This window comes from Anopheles gambiae, chromosome 2, assembly GCF_943734735.2.
Source record: "Anopheles gambiae chromosome 2, idAnoGambNW_F1_1, whole genome shotgun sequence".
NCBI lineage: Eukaryota > Metazoa > Arthropoda > Insecta > Diptera > Culicidae > Anopheles > Anopheles gambiae.
The window spans coordinates 34,116,524-34,137,764 of NC_064601.1; the positions used below are offsets into that span (position 1 = coordinate 34,116,524).

At 41.6% G+C, this 21,241-nt stretch overlaps 1 protein-coding gene across 4 annotated transcripts in view; it reads right to left on the reverse strand.

Moving 5' to 3' along the window:
- Positions 1–21,241, reverse strand: part of LOC1273917 (neuropeptides capa receptor) — a 53,821-nt gene that overhangs the window by 15,622 nt on the left and 16,958 nt on the right. For all 4 annotated transcript variants that reach the window (XM_061641579.1, XM_061641577.1, XM_061641576.1 and 1 more), the window contains exons 3-7: positions 15,714–15,864; positions 5,297–5,587; positions 4,924–5,100; positions 4,696–4,767; positions 1,821–1,965 (exon numbers count right to left, since the gene is read on the reverse strand). In XM_061641579.1, the coding sequence (XP_061497563.1) occupies positions 1,821–1,965; positions 4,696–4,767; positions 4,924–5,100; positions 5,297–5,587; positions 15,714–15,864 (836 nt within the window). The remainder of the gene's footprint in view (positions 1–1,820; positions 1,966–4,695; positions 4,768–4,923; positions 5,101–5,296; positions 5,588–15,713; positions 15,865–21,241) is intronic.

Genomic DNA, 21,241 nt, shown 5'->3' on the forward strand with positions numbered 1-21,241 from the left:
GAAATTCTCATTCACTCGCACCCTGCCGCTCTCTAGCGCCACTAAATCCGTGATTAGAGGTCACCCAGTTGGGACCAGTTTGAACAACAATTTGGTAGAACTCGGTGGGAATCTGGTCGACCGTTAATCGTGCAACAGCAAGTGCACAACAACAGCAGCAGCAGCAGCAGCAGCTCGGAAATATTGATAGCAAATTGGCGTATGAATCGGTCATGCATCGTCACGCCGAATGAGCAAACTTCATTAGACGGCGTGTCATTAGGGCAATGTGGGCGCTCTTGACTTCGTAGCTGGCCGCAAGAAGTTTATTGGCGTTCGAGGTAATCATTAATATCAACGATGGTAGAATACGGCCTACACTGGAACCATGGGCTGGGAACATTATTTTGGCAATGTTGGTGCGAAAATTCCACAGAAATTCATTACGATAAAGCCGTTCACTTCCTCCGTTGAAGCCGGTCGAGGTGAAAGGAAAGTTTGGGGAGCACAAACGAGCAAATTTCAATGCTCCACAAGCAGCAGGCTAGATTGTGGCTAGGAATTAGAGCATGTAAAATGATTTTTGAAACAAAAATAAAGTCTGGTAGAGAGTGCCATTTTAATTTTGTTTGAAAATGTTGCGTCTTTTGAGACACCACTTTGTGGACAGTGTAGCTTACACTAGTTGGCGTGTGGTAGAGAGCGGTGTCTATCCAAAAACATATGGTTATAAGCAAGTGGACAGTCGTTTATTGGACTGGTAAACCCTGTATTTGACATTATGAACATTTGCTGTACTATTTCTGGCTTTGATCGATTACTGAACAGAGGTAAAGAACCCTCTTAAGTTTAAAATTGATTAGTTTTAAAAGTAGGCACCGAAAAACGGACCCGTTTTGTATCGCTACCATTAGGACAGCTTCATTGTTGGCAGACCTTACCCAAATTCCAGCTAAAAAAGTTAACACACGACTACGTTTAAACGAAAGCTATGCATTGATTGAAGCATTTCCAATGATCCATGATGCCAAGGTCAACAAATTTATTAGCATGTCCCTTTTCTCTAGGTTCAAAAATAAACACGGAACCCAGCCTTTGCCGCCTTCGAATCGTCGAGCCCAGCCCATCGAACCCCGGCATCAAACACAGTGATTGTATCTTTGATTGTCCTTTTCTGATGCAATCGAAAATCTTTTAGCTCCATTTGACACTGGCAACTGATCCCTTCCATGGCGGAGGAATAATGGATCCAATAAAAAGCGATTTTATTATTCAACCTTTTGAAGACTTCCAGGAAATGTGGAGAATTGACACAAGCGAATCTAAATATATCGCATCACCATCAACATGAGCAGTTTTCGAAGAAATTGCCAACGAAAATATGTACACAGAAGACTGACCTTGGTAAATAAGCGATAGCTTGACCGTTTACCATCACAAAAAGGAACATCCGGGCTCGTACCGGAGCGTAGCACGAGACAAACACAACGGAGAAAACAACCCAACAACTCAGCTAAACTAAAAAAGGTTCACTGACTTACGCGCAGAATCAGCATCTTCGTCAGCAACGCCGTAAAGCTGACCGGCGAGTGATGAAGTGATGGTCGCTCAGTATGTAATGTTCACCCTCCAGCGGGTCAGCCTCACCCCCATCTAAACGGAGTCAACAAACTTTGGTTTTCGACCGACCAACATAATGGCAAACAAACATTGGGTCGGTTGCAAAACAATTAACAACGTCCGCTCCCAGCTGGTAGGGATTATGGGGAGACGCCGGATATGCACGAAAATGACAGAAGACAGAAGGATGGCACGGTGGAGGAAAGGAGGGTTATACTCACCAGGAAACGTAGTACAGCCAGCCGGCCACGGAGAACAGCCACGTGTTGACCGTGTTGAAGTGTTGCCAGTCGCGCGCGTACAGAAACAGTAGCCGCTGTGCATGGAAGGGCGCCCAGCAGACGAAGAACGTTATCACGACGGCAGCTAGAGAGCGGATGAGAACAGACCAGAGAAGAAAGTGCGCATGAAAAAACCAGGACAACAAAAAAGCTGCTGTTTGCATTGAAAGTGGATGGAGTGTTGAGGCAAGGAAATACTTCACTCGACTCCTGGAATGCTGTACGATGTTTTCATCTTCTCGCAGCCAAATGAGGCGCAGGGACTTGATTAAATGTGACCATCAAGCGGGTACGCGCCTTGGTCGGTTTATGGTGGGCGAGGGGTGGAAAATTAGAATTTGTTTCCCGCAGCTGGGAAATGAGTTGCATTGCGTTCAGTCATCGTTCTGCTGTTTGCTCTACAACAGGCAAAGCGAACACTTGACAACAACACCACATGGTTCGATACTCTCTACAAGTACATCGTTTGCGCTTATTACACGCCCCGACGACGATGACCTTCATGAACAGCTCCATTTGCTGCACATGTGCTTTCTTGTGATTTTGAATTGCTTCGAATGTTTGCGCTTCTTGCTAAGCACTGAGACCAGCACAGCACGACCGCCCAGGATAGTTGGAAAATTCCAGCAAAAGCCCATCGGTTTAACTTTCTGTCGACAGCGTTTGTCAGTCTTTGTCATCTTTTGAAGACAGTAATTTACCAAATGTCACCCGGAAAGCATCTTAACCGCAGAGCAAAATGTACAGTGTGCCAAAAACATTGTTCCCCCAAAATTTGTGCGATAGTGGATGGCGTTGTTTAGCGTTGAGGCAAGCAAAGTGGCGAAGCACCCTAAAAATTACGATCATTTGTCATCGTCAGCACTGTGGTGGAGGGAACGCAACCGAATAGCAAACGCCCCTACAGTTCTACCGTTTCATATCCTGCCCGTTCCTGTATCCGGTTGCTGTGTTGATTTATGTTGGCTATTCAATTTTTGCACCTTGAGATTCATGGCCGAGCTCCTCGTTCGCTGATAAGAACGCCGTAGTGTACGCTTCAGCATGTCTATAGCTTGTTGCGGAGTTGATGTGTGTGTGTGCGGGTGATCCGGACAGCACGTGCTGATCCTTGGCACGGAGCAAGGAAAACCCGTTACAGTGTGAACTGCTGATAGGTATAACGTATCGCGTTACGAAACAGGAAGTACAGCTACCCGCGAAGGGCAATCACTGTGAATCGAAAGAAAAGGAAAGCCTTCCGTTTTGCACGGTCGTGCTCAAGTTGTCGTCAGATGTGTTTGCTGAGAGGGGCGATGGAATTGATGGCTTGACCCTTTTTCTTAGAGCGCCGCAGAAATCCGCATTCCATCAAACACATCCATTACGTATGCTTTTGTTGAGCATCTTAAATTTGGAGGGTTTATTTTAAAAACTCTTGCATGACAAACAACTGGTTAGTTCCATTGGAAAAGCAAGAATAATTTTGAAATACTTAAAAATCATTTACATTATTTTGTTCCACCGTTCCGAAGTGTTGATGAGTTTCAGACCATTTACCCATCATCATTATTGTAATCGAGTTTTATCGCACTGTCCAGAGAGTGGCCACAGGTGTTAATCTTCAAAAGGAACAGGCGAAAATAAAGGCACCCTCAAGCTGAAAGCCGCTCATTGTCGGTACAATTGAAATTAATGGCCGTTAGAGACATCATCACTGTTAACAGTGGCAGCAAACTCGTGGCCAGCGATGGGCTACTTCGGCTGAAATCGCTATCGCTCTGACCTTTCGCACCCATTATGGCTTGATGTGATGATTGCTATGGTGCTGTAAAAGCGAACGCAGGTTTGTGTGTGTGTGTTGTGGAAGAAAGTTTGTACACCTTCTGTTGGTATGTACCATTCCAAGTGACCAGGAAATGTTCTAGTAAGTATTTATAGTTTTTTTTTGTGAATGAAGTCTACAGATACAAGGGTGGCCTTATCTCAATAGACAAAATAGAAAATCTCGTTATCACGCGTGTTTTACCTTTCATAAATTGAAATTATTTAATTTTATTTTATATTTTAATCATCATTATAAGTTTGATCTTTAGAGATCAAGTAATAGGAACTTCATTTTTCAGCATAATAGAAACTAATAAAAAATCATTAGATATAATTATTTTAAATCATTTATGACGGAACTAACATCTTTTAACTTTAATACAGGGTTTATTGAACCTCTTTTATTTTGTCATTTTATTTTCAAAGTATTTTTAAAATTGACTTTAATATATTTTTATTAAAACCCATATCAATTTGTGAATGGTACCATTTCATTTATTGTGTCTTCCATTAGGCTCTGCATTAAATAAAATTGGTTAAAACTGTGAAGAAACTACCTCAATATACTATTGATTATCACAGGAAAATTATTTAAAAAACGATTGATACCATTTTCGCTGCTGCTGTAAATGTTCCCATCAGCGATCCATCAACAAAATTGCTCCCATTTGGTATCGCCACAAATTGCAGTTTGCTTGATGAGGTAAAACTCAATTTAAAAATATTGCTGACTACGATTACCCAACGCCACTGATCGAGCGGTTAGCTCCGCACAGCGCACGCTCCCGTTGCGCTTATCCCGCCGGCAATCGACAACGGATGCTTCAGTAGGGCAGAAAAAGCCCTGTTAAGTTGCCATCGATGAAACACATCGACCGTACGCCATCCACGTACCGACACCTGGTTTTACTAGCGAGAAATATGCTTCCCTAATCCGACGGTCTCGTTGCCCGCGACCGGTGCGCCTGCAGCAGGGCAGGAGGAATGACTTGTAACCTACTACACTTACCCAGCATCCGGATGATGGCTTTCCGTGACTGTGATATCCTCGATGGTCCATTAACTGATCCGTTGCGAACGCCTGCGAAAATGAAAAATGAGCAAAAAAACCCCAGCGAGGTCGAGTTGAGCGGATGAGGTTGAGCAATGCTACCCAGCAAACTACCCCTTGGAGTAGCCACGGGACCGGGGAGTTGCTTTGGTTGAGCAAAGCCCGGCGCAGCCCTGAGCAGCTCACCGAGTTCGGCCGTCCGCTGAGTGCGGGATCGTATCTGCATTCCCATGCGCCCGTACAGCACCACCATGATGAGCATTGGAAAGGCAAAGAACAGACAGGTCGACAGCTCCCACAGTGGAAATCCCTCCGGATTGCTGAGCATGGCGCAGAACGCTGAGTCGAGGATTTTCTCGTTCGCTGTGAAATGTAGAGAAATGAAGCAATACACAACCACCAGCGCACACATATATCCATGTAGTTCATACGTAGCGAAGCAGGAAAGAAAAAAAAATGGAGTGCCAATGGGAGGGAGTGTTTGTGTTTCGCTCACGTTTAATAATGGTTCGCAGGGAAGAGAAATGAATGTGGCTGGCGGCAGGGCACGCAAACTCACTTGGCGGATAAGCGATGTAATCGATGTCGGTGAAGACGGCGAACGGGACCGCACTCAGCAAGCTGACGACCCACAGGCCGGCGATGATGCGCACCGGCCGCTGCAGCCCCGACATGGTGTACAGGTGCAGCGGGTGGCAGATGGCAAGAAAGCGCTCCATCGAGAAGGCGACGATGGTCAGCACCGAGACGTAGGTGGAAGCTTCCGAGATGAGTGCGCGAATTTTGCAGAAGGGCAGACCGAGATTGTACGGATACTGGTGCCAGTAGAGGCTGATCTCGTACGGGAGCCCTGTATGGGAGAGAATGGGAAGGAGTTGAATTGGTGATATGCTTAAAAAATGGGGAAATATTTTTGAAATGTCTTTTTGTGAGTAAGCATTAGAATTAATAGCTGAGACTTAAAAGCCCATGTGATTGAGCGTGAATGCTGCTTGCCAGAAACAAAATCCTAAAATCAAATGTTGGTTTATTTTGTATTCGATGCTAAATTACTTAACTTTACAAGAAATACTGTCATATTCATTATTTTTGTGTAAGTAAAGGAAGTTTTCCTGAACCTTTTTGTTGCGGTACTGTGGATATTGAGAAGCGTTTCTCCGTCTCTTAGCATTAATATTCACACTAGTTTATTCTCACAAAGCTTCATGTGACTTTTATTGCAGGAACTTTATAAATTCATTTATGAAAATATGCACCTAGCAACAAATCGTTAGACAAATGTAAGAAACCGTCGATCCAACTTACGAACGAGAGCAAATAAATTCTTCAGCCAGGCACTAGGGTGCCAAAAAAGGCATTTTTACTTCAGTATGGGTAACTTCACCCTTGCATATTTCATCGCTACTACAAAAAATTCCCACGTCATTAATCTTTTTTAAACCTCACTTTGAATAGCATAAACAGTTTCAATTTGAAACATGACAATATCATGACAATAGAAACCATTCAACCGCAATCCGTACGAGATAGTATTGGATGATGGTGGTTTCAATTTGAAACGGATTAAAGAAATGCTAAAGTGTGTTGCTTTTGTTTTAGCTTCTCTAACAGCTGTCTGCATGACTGCAAATTGTACCACTTCCAGTCTATTTTGACAACTTTTCGTAGAAATCAAATCACTCTTTATCCGATTCTGTACTGATTGCGTTTGTTCGTGCTCCTGATTACCGCTCCTGCGGTTCCTGTGCATGGCTGTCTAGTTCCGCCGAATGAAGCTTTTTGTAGGTGCTCTAATCCTTTTCCCCATAGCAGTGCAGAATGGTTGGAACTCATCCACGCAAACGAAAGCACCAAAATTCATGGTCCATGTCGCAAGCGCGGGCAGATAGTGTTCACGTGATTTGCCTGGCAAACTGTGCTGCCAACTGGTACCAATATCCGCCCGATGGTATTCAATAACATAAAGCTGTTATTTGATTACGACCCGTCGGCGGGTTTCGGATTATTTATGTATGCGCGTAACGTGACGCGTATCTCGTGGGAGGTGGTCGGAATTGGGGTGACTACTGGTGGTATTAGGTATGCATGAGTATGTATGATTCGGCGTTGACGTCGTTGCCTATAATTTGCTTTGGTGACAGTTCCTATTGCAAGATCCGGAGAAACAATTCCCGTACAGGCTGTTGTGGTGTTGTTGGGAAGAGCTGATTTCAATGGGACGCAAATGTTAACAGATGGATGAAATGCGTGTTCAATATTTGTTTGTTAGTGACTTATTCAACAATAAAGAATTTAACAATTTATTTGATTCTTCGATTCCTTTTCAAACACGAGCCAAACTCTTTTGGAATTTTAACTTAATATTTATGCTTTGAATTATCATGCATGTGATAGCATCAAGTTACTTTTTTGATTTTTTTTTAATTTAATTTGCAAGTTGATTTTTGTTTTGCTTTGAAATATACATCAATAGGAGTACGATATAAATAACTCTAACGAACAACTTTCCTTAAAACATTGTGCTATGCTGGTTTCTTTGGTTTATTGAACATAAAGGAACTACTTTGCTACCAGTCAAGCTCGATGTAGAGTCAAACTTTGAAACACTTTACTGCTGGATTACAAGTGCAGCTTGTTTCCGGACGAAAACTGCAAGTGAAGCATTTCACATCAGTGACCCAAACATATGTGCCTTCTGGGGCGATGGAGCAGCCCAGTACTTCATTAATTGGGCACATGTCGCAAGCGGGTGCGCTACCGAGAAGGGTGTACAGCTGTCTAGCTTTACAGTTTTATCTTTTGTTTATATGCTTCTTCACATTTTCTATTGTTTTCTGTTGCATCTGATTACACCTCTTTTTTAGCAACAGTCTCATATGCGTCTTTTTCATCCATCCGACAAGCTTCCTCAAAAGGAAAAGTTCGTACGTAGCACGCCAGTGTAGCATGTGCGTGCGTGACTTTTTTTCATCAATCCGTTTTACGTGGTAACACAAGATCATGTGCTTTCGTGTTTCCCCTACCCATCGGCGAACAAGTCGTTGTTGTTCCGTGGTATGAAACTTTCCACCGCCGATGTCATGTCGCCTTTGAAGTTCCAACACGCGTAAGCTTGTTTGGGCTACTGTTTTGTACTTCCTATCCGCAAGCATGTTGATTGATGCTAAATGTTCCTGGAGAATATGCTCCTTTAAATTAAGCTAATCCAATTGGGGAGCTCAGAAAATCCAAAAAATTAATTTCAACGATTACATTAAAGTCTGCTGCTGACTATGCTATGCTGAAGTAAGAATAGGCAAAAAAAACTCCTCCTAAGGTTTGGGTGTTATAATGCTTAAAGTAATTGGGTAAAAATTTCATTAAAACCACAACAAAGAAGTTTGTAAATAAAATTCAGCAGAATTAAAGCTGGTAGGTTCATGCACGACACGATGTTTTGAGGATGCAGATGACATTGTTTTGTCTTAATTTATGGAAGCATATTTTTTGCGTACTTTAGCAAATTGCCTTTCAAAACCAATCAAGATATTTTTACTATGGTAATTTTCCGTTGTAGTAGATATTTCTTTTAAATTTCTTAGAATATTGTGTGGGCTCAGCCGATTACTGCTAATATCACCTCATTTTTATCGCTCCAAAGAAAGCATCCGCACGGTGTAGTAAATCAGTGTTTTGTCACACGGTAACATCCCCGTTTCAGAGTGAGCATCACATTCTGAACTCAGGCTTATGAAACCTATCAAAAAGCTGTCCCCATTTCCTACGCATATTTGTCTACGCACTGGGAATCCTTCCTCATAGCTTTGAAACCAAAAAGGGATATTGTTATACGTCCTGGTTAAAGTAATAACCGTAGATGGCAAAGGATTCGCGCACAAACGTCCGACCAATAGGTTTTTCTCACGCAACCGACCGGAAATGAAGCCGAAAAACGCTGAAATGTACGTGTTGAAGTGTCCTCGTAGCGTTGAATGGAGTAATTGAAGTAAACGCGAACCAGTTCCCTCCACCCTCCGTTCTGTGGCTGTGTTGAATGGCTCTTCCAATTAAAATTGAAAAGCGATCTGGCGTATGTAGGATAGCAGCCGCCTGCTCACATTTTGAGAAAATTGAGGACACGCAACGCGAGAAGTGTTTCCGGTAGGTGGTTTTTTGAGTTGCCTTTCCATTAAAATGAAAGTGGGAAGATTGAATTGGAATTTCGGGCTCTCCGGCGTAGCTTTGAACGCACAGTAAAGGCGCAGAAATCCATGAAGGAGACTATACCCGACATATCTGAGCATCTTGTTCGTGCGTGTGTTTCGGCGCGCTGTGAATGTTCGGATGGAAACAAGTGGAGACCATATTGCTCTGTGGCCTGTGTTTAGTCTTTGCCGTCCCTTGGGAATAATGGTCGGAACGTGCAGAGTGTTCCGGTACCGTGCGACGGATGAACCTGTTGAGCTACCGAGCTTCCGTTGCATGCTGTAGATCGTTTTGTGCATTTTTCGTGCCCAGAAGCACTGCTTAGAATGACTTCATAGAAGCTGGAATGTTCGTTTTATTGCGATGGATAGTTGGTGCTGCTGCTGATGCTACTGCCATGGAATGTGTTGGCAGACGCAATTGAAAATGTCATAACAAAACGAATCACATTATTATATAAATCAAGTGCAACGTTTGAGTCTATGGAGTAAGTCGAGTGAAGGGAAAATTGCACATTTCCAACATTCTATTGCACAGTAAACGTTAAGGCCATTTTTAACAGAGAAATCATAAGGAATCGCATTGAAACGATTAAATGAAGAACATTGGCGTTTATGAGTTGTACAATTAGGATATTGTGTTCTTGTTTGTGGTACTTGGTATTTCGAATAACATCTATTGATATACCAACAAATGTCACAGACCCAACAGGAAATTTAATCATTTATGAAGATTTAAATCACAACCAATACCGCCATCAAACAGTTATTTTTATACCAGCTCATGCCAATGATCATAATTTGATCATGGCCGAGCAAAAGCTCTGAATCTGAAATCAATTTGAATCCATGCGTCTTGCGACAAATCCTTTCTCGTCGAATGGTGCGGTTCTTTGCCTTCGCTGTATCCAGTTGGTTGATGGCTTCATTTGCCGAACAAAGCATACTCCTCCTTTTCTCTTCACGCTGAGTGTTCTTGTAGAACACACCATAAACCCCAGGCACAATGAGACCTGCCGGACGGATCCTGAGGCACCGGTCACCTCCGAGGTTCGTGTCGTGAAAATGAGACGTGATCAATTATGTGCGCCCAACGTTTTTACCCCAGCATCGACCCTTTTGCCGGCGGCTCGGAGTGCAGCCGGGCTAACAACGTCCACTTCATCACCGGCGTTCGGCTATCGGCTATCGTTCCCGGAAGGTCGACAATTTCATTATCGGCATCATCAGCGTCTTGTCAGTGCGGTACGGCTGCCATGGGGCCCACTTCAACCTTAAAGCTGGAGCGTGACCGTGGCAGCGTGATCCGTACACAACCAGAACCCGTCGCTGGTGCTCAGGTGGTAGGTTTGCCTTTGAGATGGCTCCAGACCGCTATTGAAACCAACGCTTGGAAGCAGGGGCGCGACGCGGTACGAAGGATCAAAGCCCGTTGCGACGGATGGTGGCAAAATTAATCGTAGCCTTAGCCGCCCCGAAAGCTGGGCGGGGCAATTAGTGCGGTTATGGTAGAGCGATTAGGGATCAGCAGCGATAGAAAAGTAGCAGCTGCGGTGGTTGATTTAAGTGTTTGCCGAAACTTGCCATTAATGGTGATGTCTCTTTAGAGAGCAATGTGGAGACGAAAGGTTGTAAGCGGTGTGTGCGGTGGTGCCTGTGAAGCAGTTGTGGCAAATAAGTGGTATTGTTGTTGAATTATTGATATTTCTTTTTACCACCGTTACACAGATGACACAACAACGTGACAATTGCTGCTAAAAACTTATCGTTTAAAGGTGATGATACTGTCGCATTATCAAGGAATTATTAAGGATTATCAAGGAGCATTATAAAGGAAAGTTGTCACAAAGTCAGAACAAAAAACACTATATTTTACTTGTTTCTATTTACAATTAAAGTTTAAACAGAAAATAAAAAAACTGTTTATCTTCTATTTAGATAATACTCATACTGCAACTTATGACTAAAATCACTTTGATTCAAATTTGGCTTTAAGTTAAGTTTTAAGGATATTAAAGACATGTTTCAATTACAAACTTTAAGTAAACTTATTGTTGAGACGTTATCAACAGAGTCCTTTCTTTCACCCGAAATATGTAATACAATCAGTTTTTAAGCAACGTTAATTTATTATTTGAGGCTAAAAATTCAGTCGCTTGGCTCGGGGATACGTGAAAGCTTGGCTCAAGATCGTAAGCTTTGCTGCAATCGGAAATTTTCGTGCAATCGGCACGACTTGGCCCGATCGTTGTCAGCAGTTGTCCACACGACTCCACTTCGATAGCGTCCTCTATCGGGATTGTTGTAAAACACTAATGTACCATCGGATTGACCGTAAATATTAATTTTAATATTCAACACTTATAGTGAAGCTGATAGGTGGCTTAGAGAAGCAGATATGATACTTATAATATAATATCACTTATTTGACTTAAGTCTTAAGTTTTTTTTTACCTTGTTTAGTAGCATATGCAAAACTGCAGATAAGCGATTCAAATCTTTTAGCTCTCAAACGTTGTTCGTTGGCGTGGTTGGTTTCTCTCTGGCAAGGCTCCCAACCAAAGTATACTTAAAATAACAAAAAGCTTTGCGCCTACCGATTTAAAACGCAACACCGTTAAGTGGAATGTTCTGTCCCTAATTGATGAATGAGCCACCTGGCATAATCCAACCTTCATCGGTCAATTTACACCTGCAAATCAACTAGTTCGTTAAACTCGCTCAACCAAGACAGGGGCTTGAGCCGCATTAAAACCCTCCGCCGGAGAGTTGGTTGGCCATACCGTGCAAATGAATGCATAAAATGTTCGGCTTCAATTTATTATGAAGCCACTTTTTCCCACCCGTCGGTGCCCGTTTCACCGCATGTAAGCTTCTGGTGTTCCTTTCGATGCCCTGCGGCTAGACGAACAAGACAGCCCAGGACAAGGCTCATTTAGCAGACACAACAGTCTACGACCCACGTCCTGCAGACGACAGTGAACAGCCGATAAGTCGATTCGAGTCGAATTTGGATGCAAACCGCACAGCAAGCCGACCACACAGGTTTCGTCAACTGTTTGCCGAGGCAACGTTGGTCTGGTTGGTGGTTTGCGGTTAGGTGGCCTGCAGGTCAGACAAAGCGGGACGTACTTTTCCCAGCACGCGTCCTACGCGTTCGAAATTGGAAAGGAAGAAGTTTGCTGCGATACAATGAGCTTGAGGTTGGGCGGTTTCTTTAACTAATTTAAAGTGGTTTTCTTTTGTGCCCCGTTTTAAGGAAGCTTGCCAAACGGCATAGAAGCTGAAGGATGGGTAATACGAGTGAAATGCGATTTTCTCACCGGTTGAGATGGGGTAAAAAGGGTTAACGAGATACAACACTGACTAATGAAGCGAAGCAGTGTCTGTAAGTTTGAGATGGTAGAAAACATAAACCACACGGAAATACATCAAAGCTCGTTAGAGGTGTAGTGGGCTACAACGAAACATAGACAGCCTTTTAGCTTCCGCTTTGAGCGTTGCTCTCGTTCTATTGGAAAAGCGGTTGGGAAAAAAGGTTGATAACCTTCCATAAACTTGATACACACCATAATCATTTTTATACTAGTAACATATGAGTTGAGAATAATTTAAAAAAATATGTTCAGCATGTCTTTTTTTGCTATTTTTTGGCTTTTCTACGAAACTACCGTAGCAGCAGTGTGATGTTTAGAGATGATTTTTTTCTTCTCAAACACGTCCATGTTTTGTACTTGTTTTTATACGTGCAGTGAATTTTGATGTAAATTAAAAAAAATATAAAAGATCAATAAAAACAATGCTGTGTTAACAATCTCCAAAAACATTTTGTACTCTAAAGAACATTGAAAGAGAAAAGAAACATGTCAAATAACGCCTTAACAATAGTGTTCGAGTTCAATCAAACAGGGAAACAAACAATTGACCAATGAGCTAACAATCTCCGTGAAAGTAATTAAGAATAGATGTGTTTGCAAAATTTGAGAAAAATAACTGATACGATGTTTACTCACTGCATTCACGGGATAACTTGAAATTATTATTTTTAGTATTTTACATGATTTTTTACTCAATAAACTGCCCTGAATATTTTTTAAAATTTGAAATGCCTTTTTTCTCGATACAGATACATTGTCAGTAAAATATGGCAGCGACCATGTCGAAAAACGTCACCAAGCTCGTCATCTTGACATTCCAGTTTATTCAACTCCGTAACGATAACATTCGTTGAGCAAGAACGTATTGTATTCAAAGTTTGCCATGCTATTTATGTCCGTTACTGTTCGGAGAAAACTCATGATTGTGGCTCGAACCGACATCCAGCCACCAATAATGCCCCACAAACGATCTGCTTGGATGTGTGTATGTGTTAGTGATTGGAGTTGTGCGTGGTTTTGGTATTGGCCCAGTTTTCCGCGAACCAAAATTTCTCTCTAATCAAATGCACACTGTTCAGAGCAGGGAAAGCAATTCCTCCTCTACATGCTGTATCAACAGAGAGCGGGATAAGCGTGGTGTACCAGACACAACACTGCGTCATAAAGTGAGCCGTTCTAGTTTGTAAAGCAGTTCTTTACACTTACCGCTCCAGTGAAATATATTTTAATTAAGCTTGTTTTTGTATGTTGTGTAAAGATTTCAAAGAAACAAAGGGATAACGTAAAGGCATCTGTGAAGATTCCACCCGACAACTTACTGGGCAGACAAGTTTATCAACTGGACCGATCTGATCTTTCGTGTTTGTGTTTTGGTATTCAAAGTTCAGTGTACTCATGTGAATGATACCGCCTTACATAAGTCCGAAAGTAACCCCACTTGTCTTAGCGAGAAAGACGTACCACATTTTCACAACCTGTGCTGTGCGAGAAACACAAAACCTGTCCTCAAAATCAGTCCCAGTACCAGCTAAAAGCTTATAAATCCAAAATATTTGTTCACTGTCGTGCTGTCGGGTCGGCTGGTCCGTTCATTCCGTTTGGTGTCGTGTTATTCTTCCCCCTTTTGGAAAACCAGCTTCGCGCGGAATGGCAGTGACAGGGTACTATGGAAACATTCACACCATGGGACGTGATTTTCTGTCCATCTGATTCGACCAAGGACGACCCTTCGGTAGGCATTGCACATTGCACGTCCTTGCCTTGGGACGTAAACACCGCAAAAGCCGCTTTAAAGTCGCAGTAATAGGGATTGTGTAGCGAAAGGGACGCCAGGGCCGTCCTGCGTGTGTATTTAGTTTTTTTGTTGTTGTATTTCTTCTTTGAAATCCCTCCCCGTGCGGGAAACAAAACATCCGACGCCTGTATTTATGTTCCGACAGCTTTTCGCAAGGAGGTCACGACCGGTGAAGCATAACTCAATTTGATGAGGGTAAAGTCGAAATGCTGAATGAAAAGTTGTCACATTCGCTAAGACCATTTCACAACGACCATGGAATTCATAAGGGCTGGCGAGAGCTGGTGCGAACCTTGCTGGGGGTCAGTGTTGAAACATATTTTACAGCAATGTTTGGTTTGTATGTTTTCCATCGCTCAGTTTTATTTTTGTTTGCAGGCAAAAAAGCTATTACGCTTATGATATACTGATTAGGATGGAGCATCAGTTTTAGCAAATACGATAACACAAAGTTCTGGTAGTTATTTTACCAGCGAATAGGCAAACGAAATGAAGTATGAATTGCAAAACTGTATCAACTGTTTTTGCTTTGATTAGTTGATCTATTTACGCTTCATAGCTCAGGTTTACCGCCAGTGTCTAATTACTGCGACCCACTTCAATTAATTTTCATTGATCGATGATGAGAATCAATCATCTATTTCAGTGCACATAATGAATGAGCGTTTGCTCTTTCATCAGCATTTCAGTTCTTTTACTTTATTGTTAGAAGAATCGTTGGAATCCAATTCATGCCAATGATCTTAAACGAGTAATTGAACACGCCCTACATTGAGGTTGATGGTTTCATTTGAAAAAAAACAACAACCTTCCATTAGCAACCCAACCGCAAACGCTTTTTGCATGATTAATTAACTTGCTTAAGATGAATGCGATGGTAATATAGTTATTGAGCGCTTCGAATGTAGAAAATACTCAATCACTTAGCTATTTATAATTTAATATGCTGTTTTAGTTGTTTTTTTTCTCTTAGGACCTATCAACATACCCGTCATTGATTCAAGCTCCGAATTGATCGTGCCTCCATACGTAGGACTGATTATCCTGATATGTGTAATCAGTAAGTCACTGAAAGCCAATCCCACTAGTGGTACAGGCATGCCTTGACCGACAACGGTTGTTGTGCCAAATGGAGAAGAAGAAGCGTCAAGGGACGGAATTTTCAAGTTGATTTTATTTATTTATTTATTTAGTTCATTATTACGGCTCATGTATAGCCGTAGTTTTAGCCCAATAATGCTGATATACATTGATGTTAAGTTGATGTTACTAATATTTTTGTTCACATTGTGGATACAAAATATTCATTTGATAGGCTTATAATTTTGACAGCAATGCTTATAAGAGCTAATGTGTGCTCAAGACGTCTAAAAATTATATTGTTGTATAATGAGTATTTCCAGGTACTTGAGAATGTTTAATAATTTTTTTTTATATATGATTTATTCGATGTCGTTACGCCAAGTAGAAACAAAATTTAGAAAAAGGGGTGTTGAAACCGAAACCAATCTTATCACGTTAGTTAGATGGGACCTGTTGAAATGCACCATTGCTACCATTTGCAATGTTTAAAAAAATAAAACCTACAAAGCGAACTTTACAAGCAACGTTCAATCTTACCGAGCAGCAGAAATATGAGATCAGAAACGGCCAGACTGAACAAATAGTAGTTGGTGGCGGTACGCATCGATGGATGGCGAACGATTACGAGGCACACAATCAAGTTTCCAATCACACCGGTCACCAGGATACCGACAAACAGAACTGTGACCTGGAAGAGAGAGAAAAAGTGCAGTAAATACTGAGAATTGAATGCAATCAGAAATCCCACAAACTCTCTGGAGCTGGGCTGACATTTATCATGTGCCATGGAAAGTACAATAAAGAAGGTTACGTCGTTTTATTTTTCCAAAATTTAGTTTTCCGGATAATTTTTATGTCATAATAATGATCACATTTACTCCATTAGTCACACCCTGCAAATGTTCGCTCAATCTTTTTAAACCCCTTCACGACCAATCCCTTTTTATCGGCTTTAGCGTCAATGCTGCATCGGCAGGTAAGATAAATAGTAATGCGAAAAGTTTTACACCGCTTCTCGTTGTGTGTTTGCCGCGCTGCATCGCAGCAACTCTTATGCCGAGTACGATCCAAACAGAACGCAATAAAGGCAATCTGTGCACAGTGGGGCAAAAGTTTATGTTTATTACCGGGCGCCAGCAGCAGTGTCGCGAAGAACGCGATGAAGCTTAAACAGGATTCTCAGACTTAAAAGACACCATCACCTTCTTCGCCAGGGTGAAGGAATCGAAGAGGAAAAAGCACTTCTTTCAATCACAGTTTACGTCTGCCCGCTTACACCTCATCCCAACATTTCTAGTATGCCCGCCAGTACCGTGGTAGGGGAAAGCATCTGGACGAAAATTGATTTTCCTCTTCAAATGCAAAGTGGGAATGGAAAATTGAATGGAAAATTAATCACCACCAGTACAATTTTCATCGGTGTGAAAAACGGCAAAGTTCGGGCTGTGGATTGTGGAAATTCGAGTCTTGCCAACACGTACCGGTTCGAGGCGAACGGTGAATAGCCATACCATACGCTCGAAGTAATTATAAATGAAAAATATCCCACCGGCGTCATGAAACGAGGCATATTAAACCGTGTCGTATCATTCATAAAAGTGAACTTTATGAATTCCAGATTATTATGAACCATTCCACTCTCTTGACTATTGTACGCAATTTGGTTGGTTTTGCCAGAACGAAGTGTAGGTATTGTAAACATTAAGCCCACTAATAATGTGTTTTAAAGGCATTTTTCCCCCTTTTATGTGCTACTGAATACATAATAAATACGAATTACGAAATTTACGAGGTTACGAGCAAGTAGAGCACCAGCAGTATTGCTGGTCAACATACTCCATTAAATAAATAAACTATAAAGAATCCATCTCATTACGATGTAGAAGTCATCAATGTAAGGGCTTCTTTTTACATATCAAATAAATTAATACATGTTTTAATTTATTCAAGATATATTTATCATCTTTTTAACATCTTTTTTGAGAATTTCTGACAAGTTCGGAAAACAAATCACAAATTGTATTTCAATCAAAAGCATAATCTGTTTGTGATTATCACGAGATTTACATGCATACGTTAGCTGTACAGCCACATATCAATCAGCACAACACATCCCTATTCTGCACCGGAACGTACGAGTAGTAGTACAACCGTACGAGATGCTCTTTATGTCCACTACCGACCACAAACGGTACAGCTTGCTTCTCCGAACTGAGCGTCAGTTATTCCAGAGCTGCAGCTAGAATGGACGCAGTAACTTTGCTAATTAAAATTTTAATAGTAATATCTTCCGTTGAACCAATATGCAGACGGTACCATGCACGAACATCCCTTACGGAAAATGATAATACTGTGCGGCAAAACGTGGCAAGTGGTTGAGTAGTATAATGGTAGTGGCATTATATAGTGGTAGTATATGAGTTTATCAGGGAAGCAGAAGCATCATTTACTGAGAACATGGTATGTATTTCATTATCACAGTATCTCATCGGAAACATGTTGATCTTATTCCGCCTAAAAGTGTTAGTCACAAATGAAACACAATTTTGCAACAAGTGGTGTTGTTCAAAACTTTGTATAACATTTTTCATTTCTATTCTACAGGAGCTTTAGCAAAATAATTACATTCTAAGTGGTGATAATAAGCAGCAGAATATAATATTTCATTATCATTAAATAAAAACAAAACAAATACACATTCACTCTAACGCTTTTTAAATACATAAACCAAGTTATAGTTCAAACAAGACGTTAGGTATATTTAATGCTATATAGTTTCTGAGAATAAATTCCCAGTTCTCAAACATAGAATTGTTTGTTTTCCCTTGCGATGATAATCTTCCTCATAAAAGTATCCCTTTTCCCCTCTGCGTCTACAACTCGTCTGATCGCTTACACAAAAGCGTGTTCGTGGAGACAATTCTGCCCGTCAGATCCACTTTGCGACGGCAGAATCGGTCGTCAAAAGTTGCCCACCGGCATTATGTTGTCGGAATGAACGAGGCTGTCTGATAACACTATCTACCGTCAACACAGTTTGTCACTTCTACCCGGAATTGTCCTCGCACTGCATCAAGCTTTAGCCAGCCAATTCGCTTCCTACCTCAGCCCAGTACGGCTAGCGATGAACTACACGGAATAATACTCACATGGCACACACGAGCCACACGATGTGGTAACCATGGTTTCACTGTGCTACCGAACCCCTAAAGCCGATCATCATTAATTTCCCTTATTTTCGCATAAATAACCTCACAATCTGTGGTCAATGTGTACGTGTGGGAGAGAGGGAGAGGGGCTTGAGGGGTATTTCAGTGCGGGAAAAGGGATGCTATGGTTCGCTTTAATTGTTTTCGCACCATAATGCATTTATTGAACCATGTCTTTGTTAGGGAAGTTTCATTGACTGCTGGTAGCTGGTGTTTTCATTTGCTCGTAGCTGCAGCAGGAACTTTTCCGTAGAATAAGCTTTCCCACCTTTAACATTGGTTCGTGATTGGTGCTGAAACTTTAGATAGCAATGTTCGCTTTCTGCATTCAAATTTCTCGGGGACTAAATGGGAATGTGTAAACTCAGACAGACGCTTTAAATGCAAAACTCGTCTTGTTGTGAATATGCATACAGCTGGAAGTTGGATCCTGTACCGTGTTCATTTTACGCCCAGCTTCCGGTGCTTCCGGTTGGAATGGAGTCACCCAGTTAATTATGTTGGTTTGCGGTTGCTAGAACCGGTTTGTTGATCAATTATTACCGTGTGCAGTTTGGGGTAGCGTGTGATAGTGTTGGACGATGGACATATTTTCACACCAGGGTTTATCATGAATAAACAAACTATAAATCAAGAGGAATGATCTAATCAAAGCTCTGAAAAACAATTTTAACAACCTGAATATGGACTCAAACAGTAACTGAAGCTAGGAATTATAAAATTGCTTTGATGTGTTAAGTACATACGTTGTGAGTAGTTAACAAAATCATTATATGTATATGAATTCAAACATGCAAAAATATTGAAAGCATTTTTTACATTTAAAACACATGGATTCAGTAAACACATCTTTGTTCTCGCCCGAAACAGTCGGCATGAGTTCAAGACGAGGATAGAAAAGCTCTTCAGTAATGATCTCGTCAAGACGCGCAATAACGTATCCCAAAACAAGGTATTTATCATAAACATCACGATAGGCATGATTAAAAGCACCCAGCCTATTGCTAAATCCGCCCTTAGATCTTATACAACAAACACATAATTGTGTTGTACATGGTTCTGGAAATAATGATGAACAACTGAAGAACAACAACGGATGAGCGATAATTCATAATACAATTTAAACAATAGCAAACGGTGAACCCCTAAACATAAAAGAAGCATGAATTAAAGTAGCTTACAAAATGATTTCATCTTTCAAGATTTTTTTTAAAGATTGAATGTATTCAGATGAGGAAAGTTTAGTCACTGTAAGTTGTTTAAAATCTTTAAAATGGACAATTCGCTTTAAATACCATATTTTTAAGAGAGGTTAGGAAAATTTTATCTGGTAGTTATTGGCACAAATCAAATTATAACGAGTGATCAGGATTATGGAATTTAAAGCAAATCTAAAATTCATTATTTCAATTGTTCAATTGTTCGTGTTGTTCAATTAGTATTATTTAAATCGAGTCTAGAATTTAGTTGGAAAACATTCCAGTTGACAAAAAAATAACCTTGATTTCTTTATTTTGCTGCAGCACACAGTTGCCTGTTTGTCTGTCCGGTCATTGCCGTTGTCCATCGCAACATTGTTCGATTATTGATCTTTTGTGCTATCAGTCCAATTATTTACGTGAAAGTAACCGAAGCTCATCAATTCGTTACATAATTATCCAAACTCTGGGCCTTGTACAATGTGTGCTTGTATGTGTATTACTTCCTCTCTTTCACACAAGCGCACAGCACGATGGCATTCCTCAATGGTGCAGCAAACAAAATAATAGTAAACGATGAAAATTACTAACAATAGGCACCCGTCCCAGGAAAGCTCAGCAATGGCTTTCTCGAGCAAAGGTCAATACTACCTGATCCTGCTCATTGTGCTCGCATCGCAACCCCCGGGAGTCTAGGATACCAAAGCCCACCCGAGCGAAAACTCGACGCGTAACGAACCAAAGCCGCTTACGAAAGTGGTCACCCACGAAACAGCGGTGGGAGTCGTTTTTATTCATCTCTCCGCTAACTTAAGCTGGTGCAAGCATGACGGTTTGAATATCTAGCACCACACCGCAAGAGATTGTAATTTTATTGCTAGCGAGCGCTGGAAACACCGACACGAGTGCTAAAGTGCATCATCATCCCCATCGCCCAGACAGTGCCCGGTCGTACTTAAAGATCGTACAGGATTCGTTTCGTTTAGCCGCATGCGTTTAAAAAGTAGGAAAAAAATCGACATGCAATGTGTGAACTTATCAGTGCCATTAAAAGCTTTAGCACGCATGCTGCAGTGTGCCTCCGAGTGTGAACCGCACCATAAAGTGGAAGGTTCGCACTCGCGCTCAAACATTGCGCTTGCCGGCTAGCACTCCCCGCGGTGCCGTTTGACTGGCAGCCTGTATCTGTACCTGAGTGCATGAGCATGGTAAAATTTCCCAATTTCCTGACTCACACCGACTGAGAGAAGAAGAGCTAGAGAGCTTAGCAAACATACACGAACACGCTGTTCCACGGTGCTGTTGGTCTCCGGTGGTGCGTTATCGGGAGCTCCATTTTTATACCTCGCAATATGAGATTCCGGACGGTGTGAATCCTCAAAACGGCTCTTCCATCGGTGAAAATTCTCGGCATGGCAGTAACTTGTTTTGAATGGAGTTTAAAGAAAACTAGAAGGACACCTTTTCACTTCCGTAATCTTTCAGAGGCTATGCGGCAATCTTTTTTGTTTTGTTTTCTGTACTCTTACTTCTCTTCGTGCGTCTTCCGCCAGAACATTGGTTTCCTCTCTTTCCTCCACTAAGCGTGGCGGGTTCAACCAACCTAGCTCAAAACTAATTTGAACTCATTCCGAAAGCTATTAAAAACTTTTCCATC